This window comes from Trichosurus vulpecula, chromosome 1, assembly GCF_011100635.1.
Source record: "Trichosurus vulpecula isolate mTriVul1 chromosome 1, mTriVul1.pri, whole genome shotgun sequence".
Classification (NCBI taxonomy): Eukaryota; Metazoa; Chordata; class Mammalia; order Diprotodontia; family Phalangeridae; genus Trichosurus; species Trichosurus vulpecula.
This window is the reverse complement of record NC_050573.1, coordinates 13,572,843-13,596,308: the sequence shown is the minus strand read 5'-3', so window position 1 is coordinate 13,596,308 and position 23,466 is coordinate 13,572,843. Positions and strand designations below refer to the sequence as shown.

Sequence of the window (23,466 nt, the reverse complement as noted above, 5' to 3'; positions counted from 1 at the left end):
GGGGCTTCCCATGGACGACCACCTGAGTTCTTGGTTCCCAGGTGATTCAGGACTTTCTGGGTTCTGGCAGATGACACTCTTTGGATGCAGCCCATCTCCGACCCTTAGAACAGGGGACGTCAGAGCTGGGAGGGGGCTTAGAACAGGGGATGGCAGAGCTGAGAGGGCAGACAGAACCTTAGACTGTCTATTCTCCCCCACACATAATAATCTTCATAGAAGAAGGAAATGAAGGCCCAGAATAGTAAGTGAGTCACTCCAAGTCAAGTAACCAGCCATTGGCAGAACCAGACTTGGAACCCTATTCTCCTGTTCCAGACTCCAGGGTTCTTCTCAGGCTCCTCCCCGGTCCAGTCTGTCTGGTCCTGGTTTTTCTTTGCCCCAGTGCTCTGAACTTTCCTGGGTGCTGGGGCCCAGGGAGGAGAACAGGGCAGTTCTCTCTCCTTCTCCCTCTCCCCGTCCCAACCCTGCACCCAAGGTGTTCTCCCCCAGTGGGTGGTGGCTCTGACTCATGAATCTGGCACAGGCTGGATTTTTAAAATATTTATTTTCAAATGTTTGGGTTTGAGCAAAATATTGTAATTGGCCAAATGGCTAATTCCCATCCATCCATCTTTCCCCACCCCGCCCCCCTCCCCAACCTTCCTGGTCTCAGGAACAAGCTGGGTGTGGCCAAGAGGGCCCTCTCCATCCCCCAATATTCCTCCCTCTTATCCCCTCCATCTGCCCAGCTCCAGCTCCTTCCTCTGCCCCTGAGGCCTCAGGGCCTCCATTAGCAAAGCTCTCACCTCCAAGCATGAAACACCTTATAACCCTCCTCCTCCTCTCTGTGCCCCTGAGAGATACAAAGTCCTAGGGGTTAGAGCCAAAAGGACCTTTAGGGATAGTCTAGCCCAACTACTTTTTTTTTTAAAGAAAGTATTATCGATAGGAAGGGAACAAGCCTGTATTCAGCACCTACTATGTGCCGGACACCATGCACAGCACTGTACAAATATTCACAGTCATTCTGGGAGGTGGGGCTGGTATCCCCATTTTACAGATGGGGAAACTAAGTCAGACAGCAGTGAAAAGATTTGCCCAGAGCCACACAGCCTGATGAGATTTGAACTCAGGCCTTCCTGACCTTAGGCCCAGGGCCCCCACTGCCTCCAGCTTCAATTCCATGTACAGTCATGGGCCCCCATAGGTGGACCAACATTTACCCAGGGGCACACATATATACACATATACAGAAAAAGACATATATGGATCTATCCTCAAGCAAACACATGCCCAGATAGACACACACACGTGCACTACTATAGATGTGATGTTTGTCCCTAAAATGGAAATTGAGTGGCTAGGTGGCACAGTGGATAGAAAGACAGGCCTGGAGTCAGGAAAACCTCAGTTCAAACATGGCCTCAGATGCTTACTATCAGGGTGACCCTGGGCAAGTCACTCAATCTTATTTGCCTCAGTTTCCTCATCTGTAAAATAAGTTGGAGAAGGAAATGGCAAACCATTTCAGTATCTTTGCCAAGAGAACCCTAAATGGGCTCACAAAAAGTCAGATGAGACCCAAAAACAACTGAACAGAAAGGAAATTAAATATGGTTAAATGTAAAGTACCGCACGAAGGTTCAAAAAGTCAGTTGTCTAACTCTAGGTTTTCATTCAACAAACATTTTGAAAGTACCTACTATGTGCAAGGTACCTAATATGTGTAGTAGGGAATAAAAGCCAAAGTGAAATGGTCCCTGCCTTCAGAGAACTCACATGTGACCGATCCGTTTAATACTGGAGTGGGGTACCTTACAAGGTAGTGAGTTCCCTGTCACTGGTGGTCTTCAAAAGAAGATTAGGGAGACAAACTCTGAAGTTCTGTGTAATACTCTGATGACACCCAGACACACCCATTTATAGGGACGCATGCACACACAACTCTGACATTCTATATTTTGCAACATTCATTTCACAGATGAGAAAACCAAGACTTAGAGCAGCCAAACATCCTATCTCAGTTGCACAAAGTGGCAAAAACAGTCTCAGAAAGGCAATAATTATTGTCCCCACTATACAGATGAGAACACTGAGGCTCAGACTAGTCATGTCATAACATCGTAATAATAGCTAGTAATGTTATCGCTTTACTCTTTCACAGTCTTCATAGGAAGGAAAGAAGAAAGAAAGGAAGGAAGGAGGGAGGGAAGGAGAGAAGGGAGGAAGGAAGGAAGGAAGGAGGGAAGGAGAGAAGGGAGGAAGGAATGAAGGAAAGAAAGAAGGATGGAAGGAAGGAGGGAAGGGAAAGAAAAAGAGATGAAGGGAGGGAGGAAAGGAAAGAAGGAAGGGAGGAAGAAAGGAAGGAGGGAAGGAAGGAAGGAAGGAGGGAAGGAAGGAAAGGAGGGAAGGAAGGAGGGAAGGAAGGAAAGGAGGGAAGGAAGGAAAGAAAGAAGGAAAGAAGGAAGGAAGGGAAAGAAAAAGAGATGAAGGAAGGGAGGGAGGAAAGGAAAGAAGGAAGGGAGGAAGAAAGGAAGGAGGGAAGGAAGGAAAGAAGGAAGGAAGGAGGGGGGAGGGAGGGAAGAAGGGAGGGAGGAAGGAAGGGAAGAGGGAAGGAAGGAAGGAAGGAGGGAGGGAGGGAGGGAGGAAGAAAGGAAGGAGGGAAGGAAGGAAGGAAGGAGGGAAGGAAGGAAGGAAGGAAGGAAGGAGGGAGGGAGGGAAAAAGGGAGGGAGGGAAGGGAGGAAGAAGGGAAGGAGGGAGGAAGGAAGGAGAGAGGGAGGAGGGGAGGGAAGAAAGCATTTCTTAAGCACCTACTATGTGCCAGGCACTTTGCTGAGATCTTTACAAAGAGCAGCCCATTTGACCCCCACAATGATCCTGGGTGCTGTTATTCTCACCCCACTTTGCAGATGAGGAAGCCAAGGCTGGGTGGCCCAGAGTCACTTGACTCTTAGGAGGGGGAGCTGGGCCTCACACTCTCTCTGTGACACCAAGTCCAGCCATCCTTCCATCACACCAGGCAGGGAAGCTGCTCCCATCCCACCCTGTCCCCCAACTGAGTTGCATGTGACTGAATCTTCATTAGTGCACATTTCTCCCCAGCTGGGCCGAGCGTGTGTTGGCCAGTGATCTTCATCCCCTCCGGCTGACACATCCTCAGAGTGCTGGCAGCAGGTCAGGAGGCTTCCACTTCAGGCCAGGCTGGGGGTTCATGGGCCCCTGAGTTGGCTGGGCCAGGCCCTCGGGGGATAATGCATTAGAGATCTGTGACAGGCAGCATCCCCCCTTGTGGGGCCCTTGACTGGGCTTGGTCCCCTGGGAATTCACTGCATCTCCAGCCACATACAGTAAGAAGCGCCTCCTCGCCTCCAGACCACTGGGGCTCTTGGCTGGTGTCTTGGTGAGAACCCCAGCTCTGGGGGCACCGCGGGGAGAGGATGGGCCCCTGGTTACACCCACCCTTGGATCACCCGCCAATTCAATCCGTTCTAGTTTAACCCGGAGTACCTGCCTATCTCCAGCCCAATAAATATTCGGGGTGCCTCCAAATAAGCAGATTTTTCTGTGTTGGAGAAGGGAAATTGAAATAGGTTCATCCCTGCCCAGCTGGAAGTGGGACAGTCTCCGCTACCATCCTTAAATATTAAGGGGACCTGGGTTCAAATCCCGATTACTCACAACTTGTGGGCCTATAGGTAAGCCCCCAGTACAAAGGGATTGGACCAATGACCTTTAATGGAAGAAACAGAGGTTAGCCCTTTGTCCGGTGCTTAATCAGTGCTCGCTCCCGAGCCCCGACCCTGGCCGAGGTGCTTAATCAATGAGCGTTGCCATCCACACTAGGAGGCCGGCCTTGCTCGGCGCTCGGAGCTTTGCTCCTGGGGTAAGGAGCGGGCTTTCTCGGCCCCTTCCAGCCAGCCCCGGCAGCCCGCCCCGTCCAGGGACTCTAGCGGGCTCGGGAGACCTAGGCGGAGGGGAAGAGGGCGGAGTCAGAGGAGGAGGAACTCAGCTGGGAACAAAGGGGAGAGAAAGAGAGGGGCAGAGGGAGGGAAGAGCGAGCTCGGCCGCCCGCCCCAGAGCCTCCTCGGCCAGCCTCCCTCCGCGCGGCGTTCTTCTCAGGCCCCGACACTGGGAAGGGCCCCGGCAGGTCCGCGCTGGCAGGCTCGCGGTGTGGGAAGTGAGGAGGTGGGGGGAGGGGGAAGGAGAGAGAAGCAGAGGACTACAAACCCCAGGAGGCTGTGCGCCAAGTCGGCCGGGCCCGTCTCGGAGGGAGGAGCTGTAGGGAGGGGGCGTGACTTAAAATTAAATCGAGCCAACCGCGGGAGGGAAACGGCTGGGGTGGGCGGGGCGCAGTGGCGGATTGGTGGCGGCAGCGGCCGAGGGGCGGGGAGGGCGGGGCCTACGGAGCCAGATTCGGGACGGGCGGGGCGGGCCGGGCAGTGTCCCTGGGAGACTGTGGCTGAGCGGACCGCGGGCTGCTAGCGGCGGGCGGCGAGCCGAGTCCGGCCACAGCGCCCGAGCGGAGTGCGCGGGGCGGACGGAGCCGGTGCATGGGCCTGGGCGCGCGAGGCTGCGCGGGCCGCCGAGCCCAGGTGAGTGTGCGGGCGGCCGGAGCGGGCCCCGAAGGGGGAGGACCGCGTAGACGGCCCCAGGGGGAGGCACAGGACTGCGTAGACGGGCCCCAGAGGATGCTCAGGACCGTGTAGACGGGCCCTGGGACCGCGTAGACTGGCCCAGGAGGATACTTAGGACGGCGTAGACGGGCCCCGGGGGAGGCACAGGACCGTGTAGACAGGCCCTGGGACCACATAGGCGGACCCTGAAGGATGCTCACGACAGGCGTAGACGGGCCCCCCCGGGGAGCACGAGACTGCATAGTCGATCCCTGGGGAATGGCAGGACCGTGTGGACGGGCCCTGGGGGATGGGCCCCGGGGAAAGGACCGCATAGACTGGTCAAGGAGATAGCCAGGACGGCATCCATAGCGGGTCCTCGGGGAAGAGCAGCCCCTTATCCCAGGATCCGATGGGAAGGGTCACTTAGGTGGTCAGCAGGACATGGGCAGGAGGGCCTCAAGGACAAGAACTGCTTGGCCTGGTCCGGTGCGACAGAAGTGGGGTTGGAATTCAGAGCAGCCATCCTTCCTGCTCAGATGGGACAGGGAGCACGGAACCCCCAGACCGAAGAGGAAGGAGGGGTGCCCATTGGACCTGCGCAGGGACTGGAGGAAGGGGCGCCTGAGACTTTCTTTGTATCTTCAGTGCCTGGCACAGTGCGGAGCACATAGTGGGCACTTCATAGATGCTTCCGGGCTGCCTGACTGCCTCTGAAGGCCCATGGCTCCTCAGCAGTTGGGGAAGGGCCCCCACGGGGATCTCAGGGGCCAGAATGGCATAGATGATCAGGTGGGGATGGGGCCACAGAGATGGAGGTAAAGAATATGACTCAGTGACCTCAGTGATGGGGCAGGGGGGCCTGTGGACAGGGTGAGGGGGTGAGTTACTGAACTATAATGCAGCTTTCCAGGCCTCCATCACCTCCCCAGGGGAGGCCAGCACCCATTTTTAGGGCAGAGGACACCTCACCCCCCCTCCCACATGGCTGGCAGCTCACACACACGCCTACTAGGCATCTGGTCCTCCAAACAGGAGGACCTGGAGCCCCTGACTCAGCCCCAGTCCAACACCTGTTGGTCATGACCCCTGCTCACCTGGAGATCCGGGCCTGATTGGGGGAGAGGAGACCATGAGGGTGAAATTGACTTCCACAGGTCACCCTCACAGGCCAGCCTGAGCAAGGAGGGCAAGGTCCCTCCTGTACCTGCCAGACAGGGCCCCCAACCAGGAGACCAGAGTAGGGGGAGTACACTCCCACCCCCCACCCCCCAGCCCTGGCTAGTCATTCCATGCGAATGCTCAAAGGCCTGATTGGATGGAGACAGCTCGGGGCAGGGCTTGGGTGACTCCCCAGGGACTGGCAGAGAGATAGGAAACCAGGGCCTTTCTGGGGTGCCTCTGTCCTGTAAGGGGGGCTGACTCCACAGACCTGGGAGCCATAGTGGGTGGTGCACAGGATGGGGAGGAGCTCCCCAGGTGATCTGGCTCATGGAGGAGCAGAGAGCGTGACTAACAGAACCAGGCTCAGGCTGAGTCAGGGGCTCCAGGTCCTCCTGTCTGGATTGGAGCATGCCATGGGAGGTGGCACTCTTTCCCTGTGTGTGTGGGAACCGCCAGCCACGTGGGATGGGTGGGTGCCCTAGAGCTGGAGGGCTGGGCAGCTCGGCCCTAAAAATGGGTGCTGGCCTCCCCTGGCATCAGAGTCTGGAGGGAGGTGATGAGGGAGGAGTTTGGTGAAGAGGGTCTTGGACTCCCTACAGCCCCATCTGAACCCCTGCCCCTCTGCCACTCACGAGCTGTGTGAGTCTGGGCAGGCCAATCCCCCACTCTGGGCTGTAGCTTCCTAATGGGTGGAATGAGAGCTTTGGGCTTGGTGATTGCTAGGCTCCCTTCCAGCTCCAGCCTGGGGGCCCTTCCCGTTCTGAAAAAGGATCGGGGGCTGGACTTGGGTTCAAATCCTGCCTCTGACACTTGCCAGCTGTGTGAGCCTGGGCGGACCTCTGAACCTCAGCCCAGTTCTATTTGTCATCCTTACCTCTGGGACAATGGTGAGGCTCAAAGAAGAAAATGGATATGGAGCATCTCAGCAGGCTGCTAGCAGCAGACATGTCTCCTGCTGTTCTTGTGGGACCCTGGAAGCCCCACTTAGCCAGTGCTCTAATGTTGAGAAAATGGAGTCACACAGAGGGGAGGCAGCCTGCCCATGGTCACATGGTCACACAGAACAAGGGGCAGAGCTGGGATTCAGACCCAGGCCATGTGGCTAGAGAGCTAGGCCCCTTCCCACTTATCATGGCGTGGCTTGTTCTGAACCGCCTAGCAGTTCTGCCATCCCTTGTTCTAAGGCCCCTCCCAGCTCTGATGTTCCCTGTTCTAAGACCTCTCCCAGCTCTGCCATCTGCTGTTCTAAGGCCCTTCCCAGCCCTGACAGCCCCTGTTCCAAGGCCTCTTCCAGTTCTGCCATTCCTTGTTCTAAGCTTCTTCCCAAATGTTTTGTGAGCTCTGAGTGTAGACAGCCGGTTGGGGTCACCAAGGAACATTAATGAAATGCCTTCTGTGGTCACGTGCTTGGTTAGGTCCAGAGTGGGAGATTCTATCCGGGGGACTGCCTCCCCGCCCCCCCCGCCAGGAGGAATGGCATGAGGACTGGTTGTGGGAGAGATGGAGCCCGTGAAGTGTGGGCAGAGATGATGATGATGGTTGTGTAGCGTCAAGTTTCCCGAGCACATTCTACACATTGTCTCATTGGATCCTTACAAAGGCCCTTTGAGGCAGGTAGGCCAAGCAGCCCCATCGAACAAATGAGAAGTCCAAGGCCTCGCTGAGAAATTAAATGTCTAGCATTGAAGAGGGAAGGATTTGAACCTGGGTCTTCCTCCTTCCTTTCCACCGTAGCGTGGTGGGTTTAGCCTGGTGGAGACTTGAGGAGGCAGCTGGAGGCAGAAGGAAGGATGGATGGATGGGACTGTGGTTGGACAGTGAGCCGCGCAGCTCCAACCTCACTTCCCCTCTTCTCATGGTCCCAATCGGGCTCTGTTGCAGAATCTCCTAGGAAAGCCCGAGGGCTGGACTTCGGCAGCCAACTGGGGCTGCCCCCTGGCATCGTCCCTGAGAGTGAGCAGAGCTTGGAGACTGTAAGATGGCGGATGAGGGTCTGGCCGGGCTGGATGAAGGAGCCCTGCGCAAGTTGGTGAGTGAGCCGTGGAGGCCCCTACCCCGGCCCCATGGACACCCCTGTCCCCTTCCTCCCATCATCCTCCTGGGGCTGCTACGTCAGAGCGAGGTGGAAGCAGGCGGCACCTCAGACCATTCCTCTCCAACCCCCTTGCTCTTCAGAGGAGCCAGCGGAGGCGGCTTCCTCCAGAGGGAGGAAGGGCTTTATCCAGGGTCCCACAGCTGGTGAAAGACCAAGCTAGGATTAAAATCCAGGACTTCTGAGCCTGGAAGCCAAGGCTCCAATGACTTCCTGGTGCTTGGGCACGGAGACACATCATCCCCTATGTGTGCAGGGCATTCACCGTCCATTTAAAGCTCATAACAACACCATGAGTTAGAGCAGGTAGCATCACCCCCACTTTATAGATGGAGAAACTAAGGCCCAGAGGAACCTCACAGCGAATTAGGGGTGGAGCTGGGACTTAGAACCTGGAAGTCCTGATTTCTAGGATGCTCGGTCTTACCCCAGAATAGGGGCACAGGGCAAGGCTTCCCCTTATTTCAGGGAATGGAATTTGGGGGGTCTAGGGTATCTTGCAGCCAAGAATGTGGTTTCACTAGGTCAACTCTGGGGCCCCTGTGGAATTTACCTCATCTGTGCCAAGCTGCAAAAGCAGAGTTCTAGCATGTCTGGAGCAGGCAGCCCCGCCTCCCCCCACCCCCTGATTAAACAGTGAAGGAGTCATGGGTTCTGCCCCAGGCGGGAGCAGCTGTGTGGTAGGGTCCACTGCCCCCCTGCCCTTCTCTGGGTCCAAACTGCACTCCCGCCCCCCGCTCCACCAACCCCAAGGCAGCACCAAAGGAAGCAGCTTGTCTGGGGCGGCCAGCCTCAGGAGACCTCAGCCAAGGGCACTGGCTAGCCTTTCTTGTCCTCCCCTCTGGACAGGCCCTCAACTTGGGTCATCTCTGGAGTGGGCCTGAGGACCATGACACCTCCTCTTGATCCCCCAGGTAGAGAAGGTCCGGTGGCCCAGTCCTATGCCACAACTGGCCCGAGGCCTGGGAGCATCAGGCTTGGAGTCAGAAAGCTGGGGCCGTGCCCTAGTTCATCTGCTTGCTCTGTGTGTGGCCTTGGGAAAGACCTTGGGTCTCTCTGGGCCTCATTCTTCCTCATCTGTAAAACGGGAGGCATGGACCACACACTTTCCGATTCTCTCCCAGCCCTGACATCCCCTGTTCTAAGGCCCTCCCAGCCCTGACATCCCCTGTTCTAAGGCCCCTCCAGCCCTGACATCCCGAGTTCTAAGGCCCCTCCAAGCCCTGACATCCCCTGTTCTAAGGGCCTCCCAGTCCTGACATCCCCTGTTGTAAGGCCCTCCCAGCCCTGACATCCCCTGTTCTAAGGCCCCTCCAGCCCTGACATCCCCTGTTCTAAGGCCCTCCCAGCCCTGACATCCCCTGTTCTAAGGCCCTCCCAGCCCTGACATCCCCTGTTCTAAGGCCCCTCCAGCCCTGACAGCCCCAGTTCTAAGGCCCTCCCAGCCCTGACATCCCCTGTTCTAAGGCCCTCCCAGCCCTGACATCCCCAGTTCTAAGGCCCTCCCAGCCCTGACATCCCCTGTTCTAAGGCCCTCCCAGCCCTGACATCCCCTGTTCTAAGGCCCCTCCCAGCCCTGACATCCCCGGTTCTGAGGCCCCTCCCAGCCCTGACATCCCCGGTTCTGAGGCCCCTCCCAGCCCTGACATCCCCTGTTCTAAGGCCCTCCCAGCCCTGACATCCCCTGTTCTAAGGCTCTAAGGTTCTAAACCAGAAGCTCTGCGTTCTGTGGTCCATGTTCTAGGGCCCCACCTAGTTCTAGATCTATGATCCTGGGATATTCTGGGCCTTGGTTTCCTCGTCTGTAAAATGAGGACACTGTTCTAGCTTTGTTCTAAGACCCCTTTGTGCTGTACCATTCAGATGCCCTGTAATCTGTGGTGAAGACTTGGGTTCTAGTTCCAGGTCTAGGAGTTTCTAGCCGGGTGACTTTGAGTGATTTTCTGCTTTGATATCCCCATCTGAAATGATGATTCCTCCTCTCCGGGTTGTGTGTGAGGAGATGCCAACCCAGGTGGAAGCCGCTGGTGGGATTCTCCTGGTCTGGGGCGGGGGGTCAGGTAGTAGAACCCCTGACACCCCCACTGTGTGGATCTGTGTGCAGAGGGCCCATCCCCCACCGGGCATCTCTCTGTACAAAGGGCCCATCCTCGCTGTGAGAGGCCCACCAAGGTCCTCAGACCCCCCAGCCACTCAGTGTGAGCTCCAGGCTTCCCCTGGGCCCTTTGCTGACCCTCTGGGGGTTCAGGGAATCATCCGATGAGACTCAGGGAGAACTCAGGCTGAGGAAGCCTTTGTTAGGGGCCGTGAGGGCCCCAGAATGAAGGGAAGATGGGGTCCCTGCAGTCAGGGCCCTTCCTCAGCTAACTGAAGAGGGAGGACAAGCATTGGGTGAAAGTCCATAGAGAGGTAGGCTGTGGGCTTCTCTCTGGAGCTGTGACCTTGCCCGGCCAAAGGCACGCCCCCAGGCCGGTGACTGCTCATCCCTGTGGTGATCACAGTAGGCTGCATTTCCAGTGGCCTCCATGTCCTGCCCGCTCACTCTACTGACAAGGACAGGCCCTCCAAGCAGAGGGCCTTCTACCCAGGGACAGGCAGGCAGAGAGAAACCGATGAAATCTGACTCCGGGTCTGCAAAGTTGGGGGCTCGGAGGACGCTCCTTCCTCTACCCCTGCCCAGAGCAGGTGCCTTGGCCTTCGATCCCCTTCCCCCCAAGGCAGCTGGGCTGCCACCCACCCGCCCCAGGAAGGGTCAGCAGGAGTTAAAGATTTACTGCTGCCTGAGGTGCAGAAATGAGCAGCCGGTGTCCAGGCCAGGCTGAGGCTGAGGGGCCAAGGTTGGAGCAGCTTCGCCCCTTGCCTCCCCCTCCATCTCATGGGGCTGGAGGCCAGTGTGTCCATTGAGGACGCCATCGCTGCTTCACCTGCCAGGGGGCCAGGAAGAGACCTCAGAGCAATGTGGGGGAGAGAGGAGGACCCCATCCACCCCCTGGGACCCAGGGGAAAAAACATGGCTCTGTGCTTGCATCTGTAAAACATAGGTGGGGGTGTGTGGGAGAGTGATTTCTAAGGTGCCTCCCAGTCCCAGCATCCCCTGTTCTGAGGCCCCTCCTGGTTCTCCCATCCCCTGTTCTAAGGCCCCTCCCAGCCCTGACATCCCCTGTTCTGAGGCCCCTCCCAGCTGTCACATCCCCTCTTCTAAGGGTCCTCTCAGCCTTGACTGCTCTCATCCATTCATTCATCTTTCTATTCATTCAGGATGCACTTATTAAGCACCCACCATGCTTAGTACTGTCTCTACCAAGATAAATTGGACCCTTGACTCCCATGATACAGCCTGTTGTCCGGTCCCAGGGAGGCTGAGCCAGATAAAGAGGGGAGGTCCCGGGTAGTTGGTTTGAGTCAGTGCCCAGGGAGCTGGGAGGTTGGGGGTCCTAGGAAGCCAGGCTGGTGGGGGGGCCTGGAGGGCCGGAGCTCCTGGGCTTCCTACCCCTTAATGTTCTCAAGCATTGCAGTGGGTCTGGGAAGCGGGGTCGGAGGGGACTGTGCTCAGAGCTACCACAAAGGGCCTTGGAGCACAGTGTCCTGGGAGCATCCTGGGAGGCGAGAAGGGGCCGGCAGGAAGGAAGGGAGGGATGCCAGGAGGGGACAAGAGGAAGGAAGAAGGGGAGAGGAGATGGGGTGGCTGACAGAGGGCAGGCCTCTGGCTAAGGTGGGGGTGGGATGGGGATGGGCCCCCCAGTATGTATACTTCCTGTAGGGAGGAGAGACCAGCCTGGTCACTTGGAGCCTGAGCGTTCCGAGCCTTGAATGCTGGCACCAGCCCCGCTGCGGCCCACCCCAGGCCCTCATAGAGTGCTGCTTTGTATTTCTGTGCCCTGCAGTGTGTTGGAGGGGCCTCCAGACTTGGCGCTGCTGGGTCCCCTGGGGGCCTTGGGCCCTCTCTCCTTTCCCTCCTCCCTCTCCCCTCTCTTCCCCCCCCCACCACCCCATTCTTCTTTTCCTCCATTTCCTCCTTATTCCCCTCCACCCCCCCACTTCCTTTCCCTCCAGAATGGGAGAGGCTCAGCTTCCAGGCCTGCTCTGAACCCTGCTCAGACATCTGGCCTTTCCCACTTCTTCCTCCCATTTTGGGGTGGCACAAACACCCTGGTTTCTGTTGTCTGTCTCCACCATTAGAATATAAGCTCCTTCGAGGCAGGGACTGGCTCTTTGTATCTCCAGGGCCTGGCATACAGTAGGGGCTTAACTGTTGCATGCTGATTGCATGCCTCTGGCTCATCAGAATTCCTGAGTAGGACAGGGCAGTAGGTCTTCAGGGCTCTGGGGGCCATTAAGCTCCTAGCTGGGGCCTGGGTTAAGGCTAGACCTAGGCAAGGTCCTGCCCTCCTGGGGCTGCCAATCGTGGATGACTATAATTCCGCCATGCCCTGGTAAGCACTCTAGAATGTGGCAGAGGGCTATGTGAGGTCTCATGAGGAAGGATGGGACTCACCTGGGGGTGGTCAGGGGGCCCCTTCTAAGAGAGGACATCAGAGGTAGTCAGTGGTCAGCAAGCAAGGAGGGGAGCAAAGGATTGGAGGTGGAAGAGTTGGTGGAAAGAAGGAATCCCCGTCCCTGCTGCCCAGAGCTCCCAACATCCCCCAGGCTAGGAGGGTGTCTGCAGACTGAGCCTGGGGTGGGTATGTAAAGGGATGTCCAAGGCCATATTGGCAGGTCCCCTCTTTCACAGATGGGGAAACAGCCCCAGAGAGGCAGGAGCAGCCTAGGACCCAGGCCATGGAAAGAGGGCCGCATTTGGACCCCAAGGACCTGGGTTCAAGTTCCCTCAGCAGCTCACACCCAGTGTGACCTTGGATAAGCCCATGTGCTTCTCTGGGCCTCAGTTTGCCCCTCTAGGAAGGGGGTCCCCTCCAGCTGGAGATCTAGAATCCGAGGACTCCCGGCAGGGGCTCTGTCTTGTTCCCTTCTCTGTGGCCAGCCAACCTTGTCAGCTAGAGCCCGGCACGTCTGGTATGAATCATCAGCTGGAGGGAGGGGGGAATGATGGAAGGATGGATGGACGGACAAATGAACAGACGGAAGGACAGACGGATGGACAGGTGGATGGATGGAGGGGTAGATGGGTGGACAGATAGATGGACAGATGGATGGACGAATGAATGGATGAATAGACAGATGGACAGATGGATGGATGGATGGATGGATGGATGGATGGATGGATGGATGGATGGATGGATAGATGGATGGATGGATGGATGGATAGATGGACGGACGGACGGATGGACAGATGGATGGGTGGACAGATGGACAGACAGATGGATGGACGTGTGGACAGATGGATGGACAAATGGATGGATGAATAGACAGATGGACGGATGGATGGATGAATAGAAGGATGGATGGATAGATGGATGGACAGATGGATGGATGGATGGATGGATGGTGGATAGATGGATGGATGGACGAATGGATGGATGAATAGACAGATGGACGTATGGATGGATGAATAAACAGATAGATGGATGGATAGATGGACGGATGGACAGATGAATGGATGGATGGATGGTGGATAGATAGATGAATGGACAGATAGATGGATGGATGGATGGACAGGTGGACAGATGGATGGATGTGTGGACAGATGGATGGGTGGACAGATGGACATGTGGACAGATGGATGGACGTGTGGACAGATAGATGGACAGATGGAAGGACCGAGTGAGAGAGGGAAGAGCAGAGAGGACCCCCCCCTTACCCCTTCCTCTCTGCTTTCCCTCTTCTCCTTCCTCCCTGTCCCCCTCCCTTCCTCCCCTCTTCCCCTCCATTCTTCTTCTCTTCTCCTTCTTCCTTATTTCCCTCCCCATTCCCCATCCCCTTTCTCTCCCCCTACACCCCCAGGGCATGGGGGGCAGTTGCTGGGGGAGAGGAGGGTGTCTCAGGCCCCAGGCTTTCCTGCCTTGGCACGGGAGATCCAAGCTCTCCCCCGGCTGTTTCTTGGCTGCCAGTCCCGACCAGGGGCTCTGGGAGAAGACAAGTCCATATAAGGGAAAACTCTGCTCCCGGGCCACCGCTCGATCACGGGGGCTCCTGTCCCCACCTCCTGGCCCTGTGGCCCCTCAGCCTCCTCTGCCTCCCTAGCTTTCCCAGGCTTCCCCCAGGGCTCCCCCACCCCCACCTCCCCTGCCTGCCCCTTGCTCCCTCCATCCTGGGAGGTTTGGACTCTCTCGGCCTCCTTCCTGTTTCCTTCCCACACATTCCTGAGGGCTGGGCTGGGGGCTGCACGTGGCAACAGCTGGGCCTGGGAGGGGCTGGGGATCCCAGCTGGGACTGGGGCTAGGCTTGTGTCTGGCAGGGGGACAGGGAGTGGAAAGAGTGAGCAGCCAGAACAGAGACCCTGAGGACCAGCCCCAGCCCCCCCGCCACACCCCTGGGTCCAGCCTTGACCATCTGCAACATCCACTGTCCCCCGCCAGCTTCAGCCATCCCACTCGCCTCCCCCATGCTTTGGAGCCCCAGTCCCCACAGGCTTATCCCCCACCCCCTAACCTGGAGCCACCCTAGCACCCCCGGGCTGTCCAAACCATTCCCTTCCACCTGGAGCCTTGCCCTCCCAGCCCCGGCCTGGGCCATCCCAGCCCCCACCCTCCAACCTGGAGCCACCCTAGCACCCCCAGGCTGTCCAAACCATTTCCTTCCACCCAGACCCTTGCCCTCCCAGCCCCCACCATCAGCCTCTGCCATGGCTGCCCCCTTCCCTAAATCCTGGTCTTCTGAGCCTCCCCCACCTCCAGCCTCAATCATCCACTCTAGCCCCAAAGCCTGGGATTCTGGCCTCCCTTTTCCCAACCTCAGCCATCCTGGCCCAGCCAGTGAGCAGCAAACCACGCCCAGGCTGCCCAGGCTCCCTGGCTCAGGGGTGGGGCCCAACTGCCAGTGGGCACCATTGGCTAATTTAAACAAGCTAGCTGCTGCCCACAGGCACTCCCTGCTTGGGGAGAGGGGAGGGGTGAGATGTGTAGGAGCAACAAAGCCAGAGGTGAGGAATGATGACAGACTGACAGGGCCTCAGCTCTCAGAAATTCCTAGGGCCTGAGAACTGTGATTGTCAGGGCTGGGAAGGGTCTGACAACTGGGGATGTCAGTGAAGAGAGGGGCCTGAGAACAGGGGAGGTCAGAGGGGAGGGGTCTGAGAAAAGGGGAAGTCAGGGAGGGGAGGGGCCTGAGAACTGGGGATGTCAGAACTCAGAGGGGCCTTAGAACAGGGGATGTCAGGGCTGGGAGGGGCCTGAGAACTGGGGATATCAGAACTCGGAGGGGCCTTAGAACAGGGGATGTCAGGGCTGGGAGGGGCCTGAGAACTGGGGATATCAGAACTCAGAGGGGCCTTAGAACAGGGGACGTCAGGGCTGGGAGGGGCCTGAGAACTGGGGATATCAGAGCTGGGAGGAGCCTGAGAACAGAATGTGAGGGCTGGGAGGGTTGGAACTTAGAGACCCTTCAGCTTACCTGAGAACAGGGGATGTCAGGGCTGGGAAGGGCCTTAAAATAGGGAATGTCAGAGCTGGGAGGGGTCTGAGAACAGGGGATGGCAGGACTAGGAGGGACCTTAGAACAGGGGATGTCTTAGGTTGGAGAACAATGGAACAGCAGAGCTGAGAGGAACATGTTCCTTGGTTTCCCTGGCTCTGCCATACGTTTTGAAGGCCCCCAACTTATGGCACCAGAGTGATTCTATCCTTCAGAGAGGTCGGGGGCTGATGACCCTAGGACTCCCTCCCTCCTGTCCCCTCAGATTCCAGTGTGGTCCCTTTGAGTGAACATGAGCCATGAAGGAAGGGTCCCACAGGCTACAGGGCCCCCCTCACCCTTTCCCCCCCACACCCCGCAGGGTAAGCCCCTTGGCCTGGAGCTCAGCCCTGGGCACGGTACTCAGTGCCCATCTGTCCTGGGGGAAGCTCCTACCAGACTGTGATTATCCGTGGTTTATAAAACAAGGGAGCTCAATTTCCATTCAGTGAGCATTGATTAAGCCCTGACTGTATACCATGGCTCAGAGGATACAGAGGTCAAGAAGACAGTGCCCCTGGGTACCCAGATTGTCCTTGAGTGGTTTACCTTCTGTCAGGGGGAAAGAGTGCGATGGGAACAGCAGTCCCCAGGTTCAGAGTCAGGAGCCCTGGGTTCCAGTCCTAGCTCAGCCATAGATTGGCTCTGTGACCTTGGGCAAGTCACTTCACTACTCTGGGCCAGTTTCCTCCTCTGTAAAATCAGAGGCCTGCTCTTCCAACTCTGCTACGGCCCTGGGAGAACTGGGTTAGATTCTGGTCTCCCCTCCCCAGGCCTGTTTTCTCGTCTGTAAAATGGGCCTGACGCCTTTCGGCAGCACTTGGCCACCAGGCCCCGGGGCCATTGGGAGGATCCACGAGAAGGTGAGGGAGCCCTCTCTCTTCTCCCCTACCCCACTTCCCCTGCTCACAAGGCTTTTCTGCCCGGTTTCCAGCGTGGCTTGTTCTAGCCAGCTGGAAGATTGGAACCGGCCTGGGAGGCCGCCCCTCCCCTCCCATCCTACTCCTGCACAGACAATAACCCTTTGTACTTTCCCTGTTGACTCATTAACCATCTCCCTGCTGGGAGGAGGAGAGTGGCCTACCTGGCTACTGCACCAACCAGTGGCAGGACCCCCACAACCCCCACCCTGGCCATTTTCCTGGGGAGTCGGCTTTCCCTACCAGGTTTTGATGACTGAGCTAAAATACCCCCTCCCTGCCTCCAATAGCATGTGAACTCCCTGAGGGCCAGGACGGGTTTTTGGTTTGGGTGGTGGTGTATCTATCTCCAGTACCTGACGCTGTGCCTAGGATAGAGTGGGCACATAAATGATGCTTTGGAGGTTGGATTAGCTGGAAGTCTCAGAATCAGAAAACTCAGCCAGAAGGGCCTCAGAGGGCCACCCAGTCCAACTTATAACTCAGCATGACCCCTCCGGGCCACAGGCCTAATGACCTGCCTCCTGCTCTGACCAGGACTGTTAATGTCTAACCAGGGATGCCTGAGCTCAATCAGAGCATGGACTCTGAGGAGGAGCGGGGCATTAGACTGACCCACTTATTAGGGGGGTCCGGCCCCCTAACTTCTTCCCTTCCTGATTGCTTGTGCTAGGCCTGGGAGAGGGGCCCAGGACCCTGGGATGTCAGAACTGGGAGGAGCCTTAGAACATGGAACAGCCTCTGTCAGAGCTAGAAGAGGCCTTAGAACATAGAATGGCCTCTGTCAGAGCTCAGAGGAGCCTTAGAACATGGAACAGCCTCTGTCAGAGCTCAGAGGGAACTCTGGCCTCTATCAGAGCTAGAAGAGGCTTAGAACATAGAATGGTCTCTGTCAGAGCTGGGAGGGCCTTAGAATACAATGTCAGAACTGAGACAGTTTTGAAAACCTAGAACAGAGACTGTCAGAGGTGGGGGTAGGAGAGAGAATTCCCTACAGGTGGTCTAAGCCAGGGGTTCTTAACCCAGGGTCTGTGAATGTAATTTGTCTCTTTGAATTTTGTTCCTCTTTTCAATATAAGTGATTTCCTTTATAATCCTCCGTCTTTCATTTCCTGATACAAGAAATGTGAAGAGCTGGTGGCCTGGGTGGACCCCTGGAGGCCAGGCCAGCTGGTGTACAGCAACTCCCAGGCTGGTGTCTCCTATGGAGGGTTTGGTCTGGGGGACCTTAGTTTCCAGCTCTCTCTCTCATCTTACAGACCAGAGAACCCCAGAGGGAAGGGGTCTGCTGAAGATCACCCAGAAAGCAGGCAGCAGGGCCGAGCAGGCTGCCAATCCCAGGTTTCCTGACTCCTCCCTCCCCCCAGATCTGCCCCTTTGCCCATCCTCAGTGAGATGGGAAGGGTGGGGACCTTCGGGGCAGCTGAAGGAGGCCCCTGACCTTGGAGATTGAGCTGGCCTCCTTCATCATACCCCGCCCCCCCACCTCCAAAGGCAGGTCACAACCTCCCAGGCCCAACCTACTCCAGACCAAGATGCCCAGCTGGTGCCCTTGGCTCAGAGTACCCCCACTCTTCCTCCTCCTTGGCCAGGCCAGAGCTGGTGAGGCCGCTTGGGCTCAGTGGGGAAGGGGCCTCTGGGGAGTTTCCTAGGTAAGATTACTCTGGAGCCCCAGGTGGGCAGACTAGGAATGCCAGCTTTCTCAGCAGGGGGTGACTCACACTGTCTCCAAGCCTGTGAATGGCTCAGGCTCCTCTCTCCAGGCCTGGGCCTCGGCACCAGCCTGGGCTTCCCCTGGGCGGGAGCTGGGAGGCATCTTGGAGCAGGGGCAGGCAGGACCACTGACTGGCATGGAGGCCAGAAAGGGTCAGGACCCTCGGCCCAGAGTCACACCTTGAGTGACTGGCAGAGCAGGAGAAACCAGCTCTTCCCTGGTATAAATCCTTCCCTACCCCGCTTACATCTCTCACCATTATCTAGTCCCTGTTCTAAGGGCCCTCCCAGGTCTGGCATTCCCTGTTCTGAGAACCCCCAACTTCTCTGACGTTCTTTGTTCTAAGCCCCCTCCCAGCTCTGGCATTGGCTGTTCTAAACCCTTAGGACTAAGTTCTAAGGAGCTTACAACAGGGAATGTCAGGGCTGGGAGGAGGCTTAGAACAGGGAATGGCAGGGCTGAGAAGGGGCTCAGAACAGGGGATGTCAGAGCTGGGAGGGGCCTTGAAAAAAGGGGTGGCAGAGCTGGGAGGGTTCTTAGAACAGGGAATGGCAGAGCTGGGAGGGGCCTCAGAACAGGGGATGTCAGGGCTGGGAGAGGCCTCAGAACAGGGGATGTCAGGGCTGGGAGGGGCCTTAGAACAGGGGATGTCAGGGCTGGGAGGGGCCTCAGAACAGGGGATGTCAGGGCTGGGAGGGGCCTCAGAACAGGGGATGTCAGGGCTGGGAGGAGGCTTAGAGCCCAGCAGCAAAGCTGGGAAAGGCTGACCATCCAAGAACAACAACAATTGTGTTAGCAATCCTAGCACCTTTAAAGTTTGCTGAGTCTTTTCCCATCCTGACCGCCCTGTGAAGTTGCAGGTGTCACAGATAAGGACACTGAGCCTCTGAGGGGAAGTCCCACCCCATGAAGCTACAGGAGAGGAAACTGAGGCCTCCCAGCCAGGGCTCTTGTCCTTCCTCTTCGGAGCCCCTCCCCACCCCCACTGGGTGTTTGCAGCTTCTCCTGCTCCTCCCCGCCAGCTGGGGGTTGGGCCAACCTGCCAGTGCTGCTGCCCCCAGGCCTGAGTGACTTCCCATGGCCACTCTCTGAGGAGCCCAGAGAAGGGCTGTGAGAGCCCACCCCACACCTAGCCTGGGCCTGCGGGTGAGGAGGTGGCAGCTGCTTCCCTGGGGCTGCCCAGCTGCCCCCCCTCCCTCCAACTGCTCTGGCCCCATCCTGGGGCTGCTCCCTGCACCTCTGGGGCTGTCCCCTGCAGCTGCCTGCTTTCCCGGGGCTGCCTCCTCCACCAGGGCTGCCCTGGCCACATCCTTGGGGAGCTGCTGCTACTTCCTCTGCCGGATGGAGATAGTACTCAGCCCCTGGCCAGCCTTCCGCTCTCAGCTGCCCCCAAAGCCTCCTGCCTTCCTCCCTCCCAGCTGCCCCTCACCCTCTCCTTTCCCTCTGACCCTGCTCCTTTTTTCTTCTCCCTCCCCTCTTCCTCTCTGCCCCCACCCCGACCGCCTTCCCCTCCTGGCCAGTCTCCTCCGAGGGTGTCTCTGGAGCGTCTCCAATCTCTCCCCAGAAGGTATCACATTTTCCCTTCCTCAGAGAGTGCACACCAGCTAGGGCCCAGCCGAGATCAGGGTGGGGCTGAGGGAGGCTCTCCAGGAGACTCTCACCACTGCTTTTTCCCATTCATTTCCCAGAATTAGGGACTTTGGGGGCTTAGTTTCCCCTTATCTTGAGAGATCCCAAACTTTCCAGGTCTTGGTGTAGTGGAAAAAAGCCTGGTGGGGCTGCTAGGAGGCCAGAGTCCCAGCCCTGACATCTCCTCTTCCCAGGCCCTCTCAGCCCTGACATCCCCTGTTCTAAGAGCCCTCCCAGCTCTACCATTCCTTCTTGCAAGGGCCCTCCCAGCTCTGCCACCCCTTTTTCCAAGAGCTCTCCCAACTCTGCCATCCCCTGTTCTAGGGCCCCTCCTAACTCTGCCATCCCCTGTTCCAAGGCTCTCCCAGCTCTACCATCTCCTGTTCTAAGTCTCCTTCCAGCTCTGCCATCCTCTGTTCTATAGCCCCTTCCAGCTCTTCCATCACCAATTCTAAGGCCCTCCCAGTTCTGCCATCTCCAGTTCTAAGGCCCTCCCAGCTCTGATATTCTCTGTCCTGAGAGGTCACCCCCAGCCCTCTGGCTCCTTGGTGGAAGTCTTTGCCCCTCTATCCAGCCCAGCATAGCCCATGGCAGGTACCCCAGGAAAAGCTAGTTGAATTCAATTGCCCCCTGCCTTCCCCTGCCCCAGTGCCCATCTCTGCTCTAGGCCTGCAGTGCCAGGTGAGCTGGCTACAGGGAGGGGCCTGCTTTGGGCCCTGCCAGGCTGGCTGGGTGGGGCAGTGTTAACAAGAGTCCTCTCCCCCCCCAAGACTTCTGCCCTCCCCCAGCTGCTGGGGCCTGTAAGAAGGGGAATAGAGAGGCCTACCTCCTTTCTCCACTCCCCTCCCAGCCTAGAAATGGGGTGGGGGAGTAGGTGGGAATAGAGCTCCATTCCAGATTCTAGAGGGGAAAGGAGGAGCGCCAGGATGATAAGGAAGACAGGCACACAAACTCTGGGGCCTGGCTCCCTCCCCTCCCCACCAGGGCCATGAGTGCTGGTGCCATTTCATTGTTATAGAGTGAGGCCCAGAGGCTATGACTTGCCCAAGATCACCCAGACTGTGAGGAGCAGGGCCAGGACCAGAAACCAACTAGTCCAGATTTCCAGGGAGGCAGGGGGCTGTCACTGGGGTGGGAAGCACAGTGGATGGGATCAGGAAGACCACCCTGACCTCAGACACTGACCCAGGGCAAGTCACTTAAAACCCTTGTTTGCCTCAGTTCCCTCATCTCACCTCCTCCCAGGGCACAAACCTTAAAATCCATATAAATGGCAGCTGCCATCCTCCTCCTTCTCCTCCTCCCTTCCCCCTCTCCCACTCTAATGAGAAGCAGCTGGGCTGGAGTCCCTCTTCTGACCCTTGACCCTCTATGGGCCCTGTGTCAGAAGACCAGACCTTGTGTGTACCCCCCAGGCAATGGCCAGGCCTGAGGCAGGGCACACACCCTGAGGGGGCAGAGGGGCCTGAGGGGCCCTGCCCTAGACTTCCCTCTGTATCAGACCCCTCCTCATCCGCTCTGGCCTGGGCTGTTACTGCAGTCTCCTCATTGGCCTCTTCCTTCTAATCTGGCCTCCAAAGGCCTGCTCCCCTCCTCTAGAAGCTTCTGTGGCTCCTGGCTGCCAGAACCAAGTACAGATACTTCCCAGCCTGGCTCCAGACTCTGTTCAGGTAGCCTGGGGCCCTTCCTAGGCCTTCCTTAGCCCAGGACCCTTAACCAGCCTGTGCAAGCAGCTGGTGCCTGGCTCTTTGAGAGACCTGGCCCTGGGACCCCCGAGTTCCTCACCCCTTCTTCCCTTGTCTCAGGGACCAGGCACTGGGGACACTAAGGTCAGAGAAGCAGGAGGGTGTGCGCAGTGGCAAAGCGCTGAACCCAAAGCCCAGCTCTCACTGCTCGCTCAGTGGCTGTGGTTACATCCCTGGACTTTCCTGGGCCTGTTTCTTCGTCTTTAAAATGGGAATCATTTGTCTGGATGGCCTCTAAGCAGTCTTTCAGCTGCGACCTGTAGTGTGACGGCCATAAGGCACCGTGGGCCCAGCTCCCTTTGACATTCTGGGACCCAGGCACGTGGCCCCAGGGCCAGCCCCCAGCATGTAAATGCGTGGGGCTGCACAGGCTGCGCATTGTGTGCCAGGGTCAAGGGAGCCTGGAGCTCCTAGCGTGGGTGGCACCCATGGAGCACCTCCCTTCCTGGCAAATGCCACCCCAGCCCACCCCGGGATTCCCTTTGTCTGTCCCCAGCTTGAAGTCACACTGGACCTGGCTGAACGGCGCCGGATCCGCTCAGCCATCCGTGAGCTGCAGCGGCAGGAGCTCGAGAGGGACGAGGGGGCTTTGGCATCCAAGCGCTTCCGGGCAGAGCGACTGGAGAACAAGGAAAACTGGCTGCAGTGAGTACCTGACCCTCGGCCCCCTGGCATTCGGGCCTCAACTTCCCCATCTGTGGAGTGGAGTTGCTCAGACAGTCACTGGAAAGGGAAAGGACCTTAGAGCACCCCAAGCCCAGCCCTCCCATACAGACGGAGAAACTGAGGCCAGCGAGGTCACCTGACTCCCCCGTATCACTCAATGTCTGAGGCAGGACTTAAACCCAGGACTTTCTCCCTTGGAGGCGGATAACTCTGCCATATGACGCTGCCCTCCATGAGCTGCCCAGTGGTGGAAGGACTCCCCAAGGTCACCTTCCTCCCTCCCCCCCCTCCTTCCTTCTGTTCTTCCTTTTTCCTTCCTCTTCCTTCGTCTCTCCTTTTCCTCCTCTCCTGTCTCCTTCTCTCCTTCTTTCCTTCCCTTCTCCCTCCCTCTTTCCCTCTCTCGCCTTCCTTCCTTCTAGCCTTTCTTCCCCCTTCCTTCTTTCCCTTCTTCCTTCCTCCCTCCTTTCCTTCTTCCCTCCCTCTCTCTCCTTCCTTCTGTCCTTCCTTTCCTTCCTTCCTTCCTTCCTTCCTTCCTTCTTTCCCTCCTTCCCTCCTTCCATCTTTCTTTCCTTCCTCCCTCCCTCCCTTCCTCTCCTCCTCCCTCTCCTTCCCTCCCTCCTTCCTTTCCTCCCTCCCTTCCTTCCTTCCTCCTTTTCTTCCTTCCATCCTTCCTTCCTTCCTCTTCCTTCTTTCCTCCTTTTCTCCCTCTCTCTCTCCTTCCTTCTTTCCTTCCTTCCTTTCTTCCTTTCTCTTTCCCTTCCTCCCCCCCCAGCCCCACCCAGGACATAGATATTGAGCTGGGCTCCCCTCCTCCCATTGGACAGTGAGCTCCTTGAAGGCAGGGTCTATGGTTTGGGCTTCCTTCATATCCCAGCACACAGTAAGTGCCTAATAAATGCTTGTTGTCTGCTGACCCCACAGCTCCCAGCAGCAGGAAGAGGAGCAGCGGGTGGCCCTGGCCCTGCTCTCTGGGAAGCTCGAAGCCATCAGCGACGTGGAGGAGCTGACCACCCTGGTCAGGGCCCGGGACCTGGGGTGGGAGGCGAGGGGTGGCAGGAGGGGCCGGGCAGAGACCCCTTTCATCCATCTGGGCTCCCTCGTTGCAGCTGCGGGCAGCCGGTGAGTACGAGGAGAGGAAGCTGATCCGAGCTGCCATCCGCCGAGTGCGTGCCCAGGAGATCGAGGGTACGGCCTCTCCTCAGCCCCGGCCCCTTCCCGCCCCCTTGCTTCCAGCCCTCCCACCGCTCCGGCCCCTGACCACCCCCTTCTCTCCTTCCAGCGGCCACCTTGGCAGGGAGGCTGTCCAGTACCCACGAGGACAGCGAGGGGCGGGCGGCCAGGAGGCAAGCACGCCAGGAGGTGAGTAGGGAC

The 23,466-nt window shown here is 57.8% G+C and overlaps 1 protein-coding gene across 3 annotated transcripts in view; it reads left to right on the top strand.

Annotated features, from left to right (window-relative positions):
- The first annotated feature begins 4,417 nt into the window (after positions 1-4,417).
- The window catches only part of SMTN (smoothelin), a 42,390-nt gene continuing 23,341 nt past the window's right edge, over positions 4,418-23,466 (top strand). For 2 of the 3 annotated variants that reach the window (XM_036736561.1, XM_036736556.1), the window contains exons 1-6: positions 4,418-4,575; positions 7,642-7,789; positions 21,926-22,074; positions 23,017-23,110; positions 23,202-23,280; positions 23,375-23,454. In XM_036736561.1, the coding sequence (XP_036592456.1) occupies positions 7,739-7,789; positions 21,926-22,074; positions 23,017-23,110; positions 23,202-23,280; positions 23,375-23,454 (453 nt within the window). In that variant the 5' untranslated portion in view covers positions 4,418-4,575; positions 7,642-7,738. The remainder of the gene's footprint in view (positions 4,576-7,641; positions 7,790-21,925; positions 22,075-23,016; positions 23,111-23,201; positions 23,281-23,374; positions 23,455-23,466) is intronic. The other variant, XM_036736567.1, reaches the window with a different exon arrangement.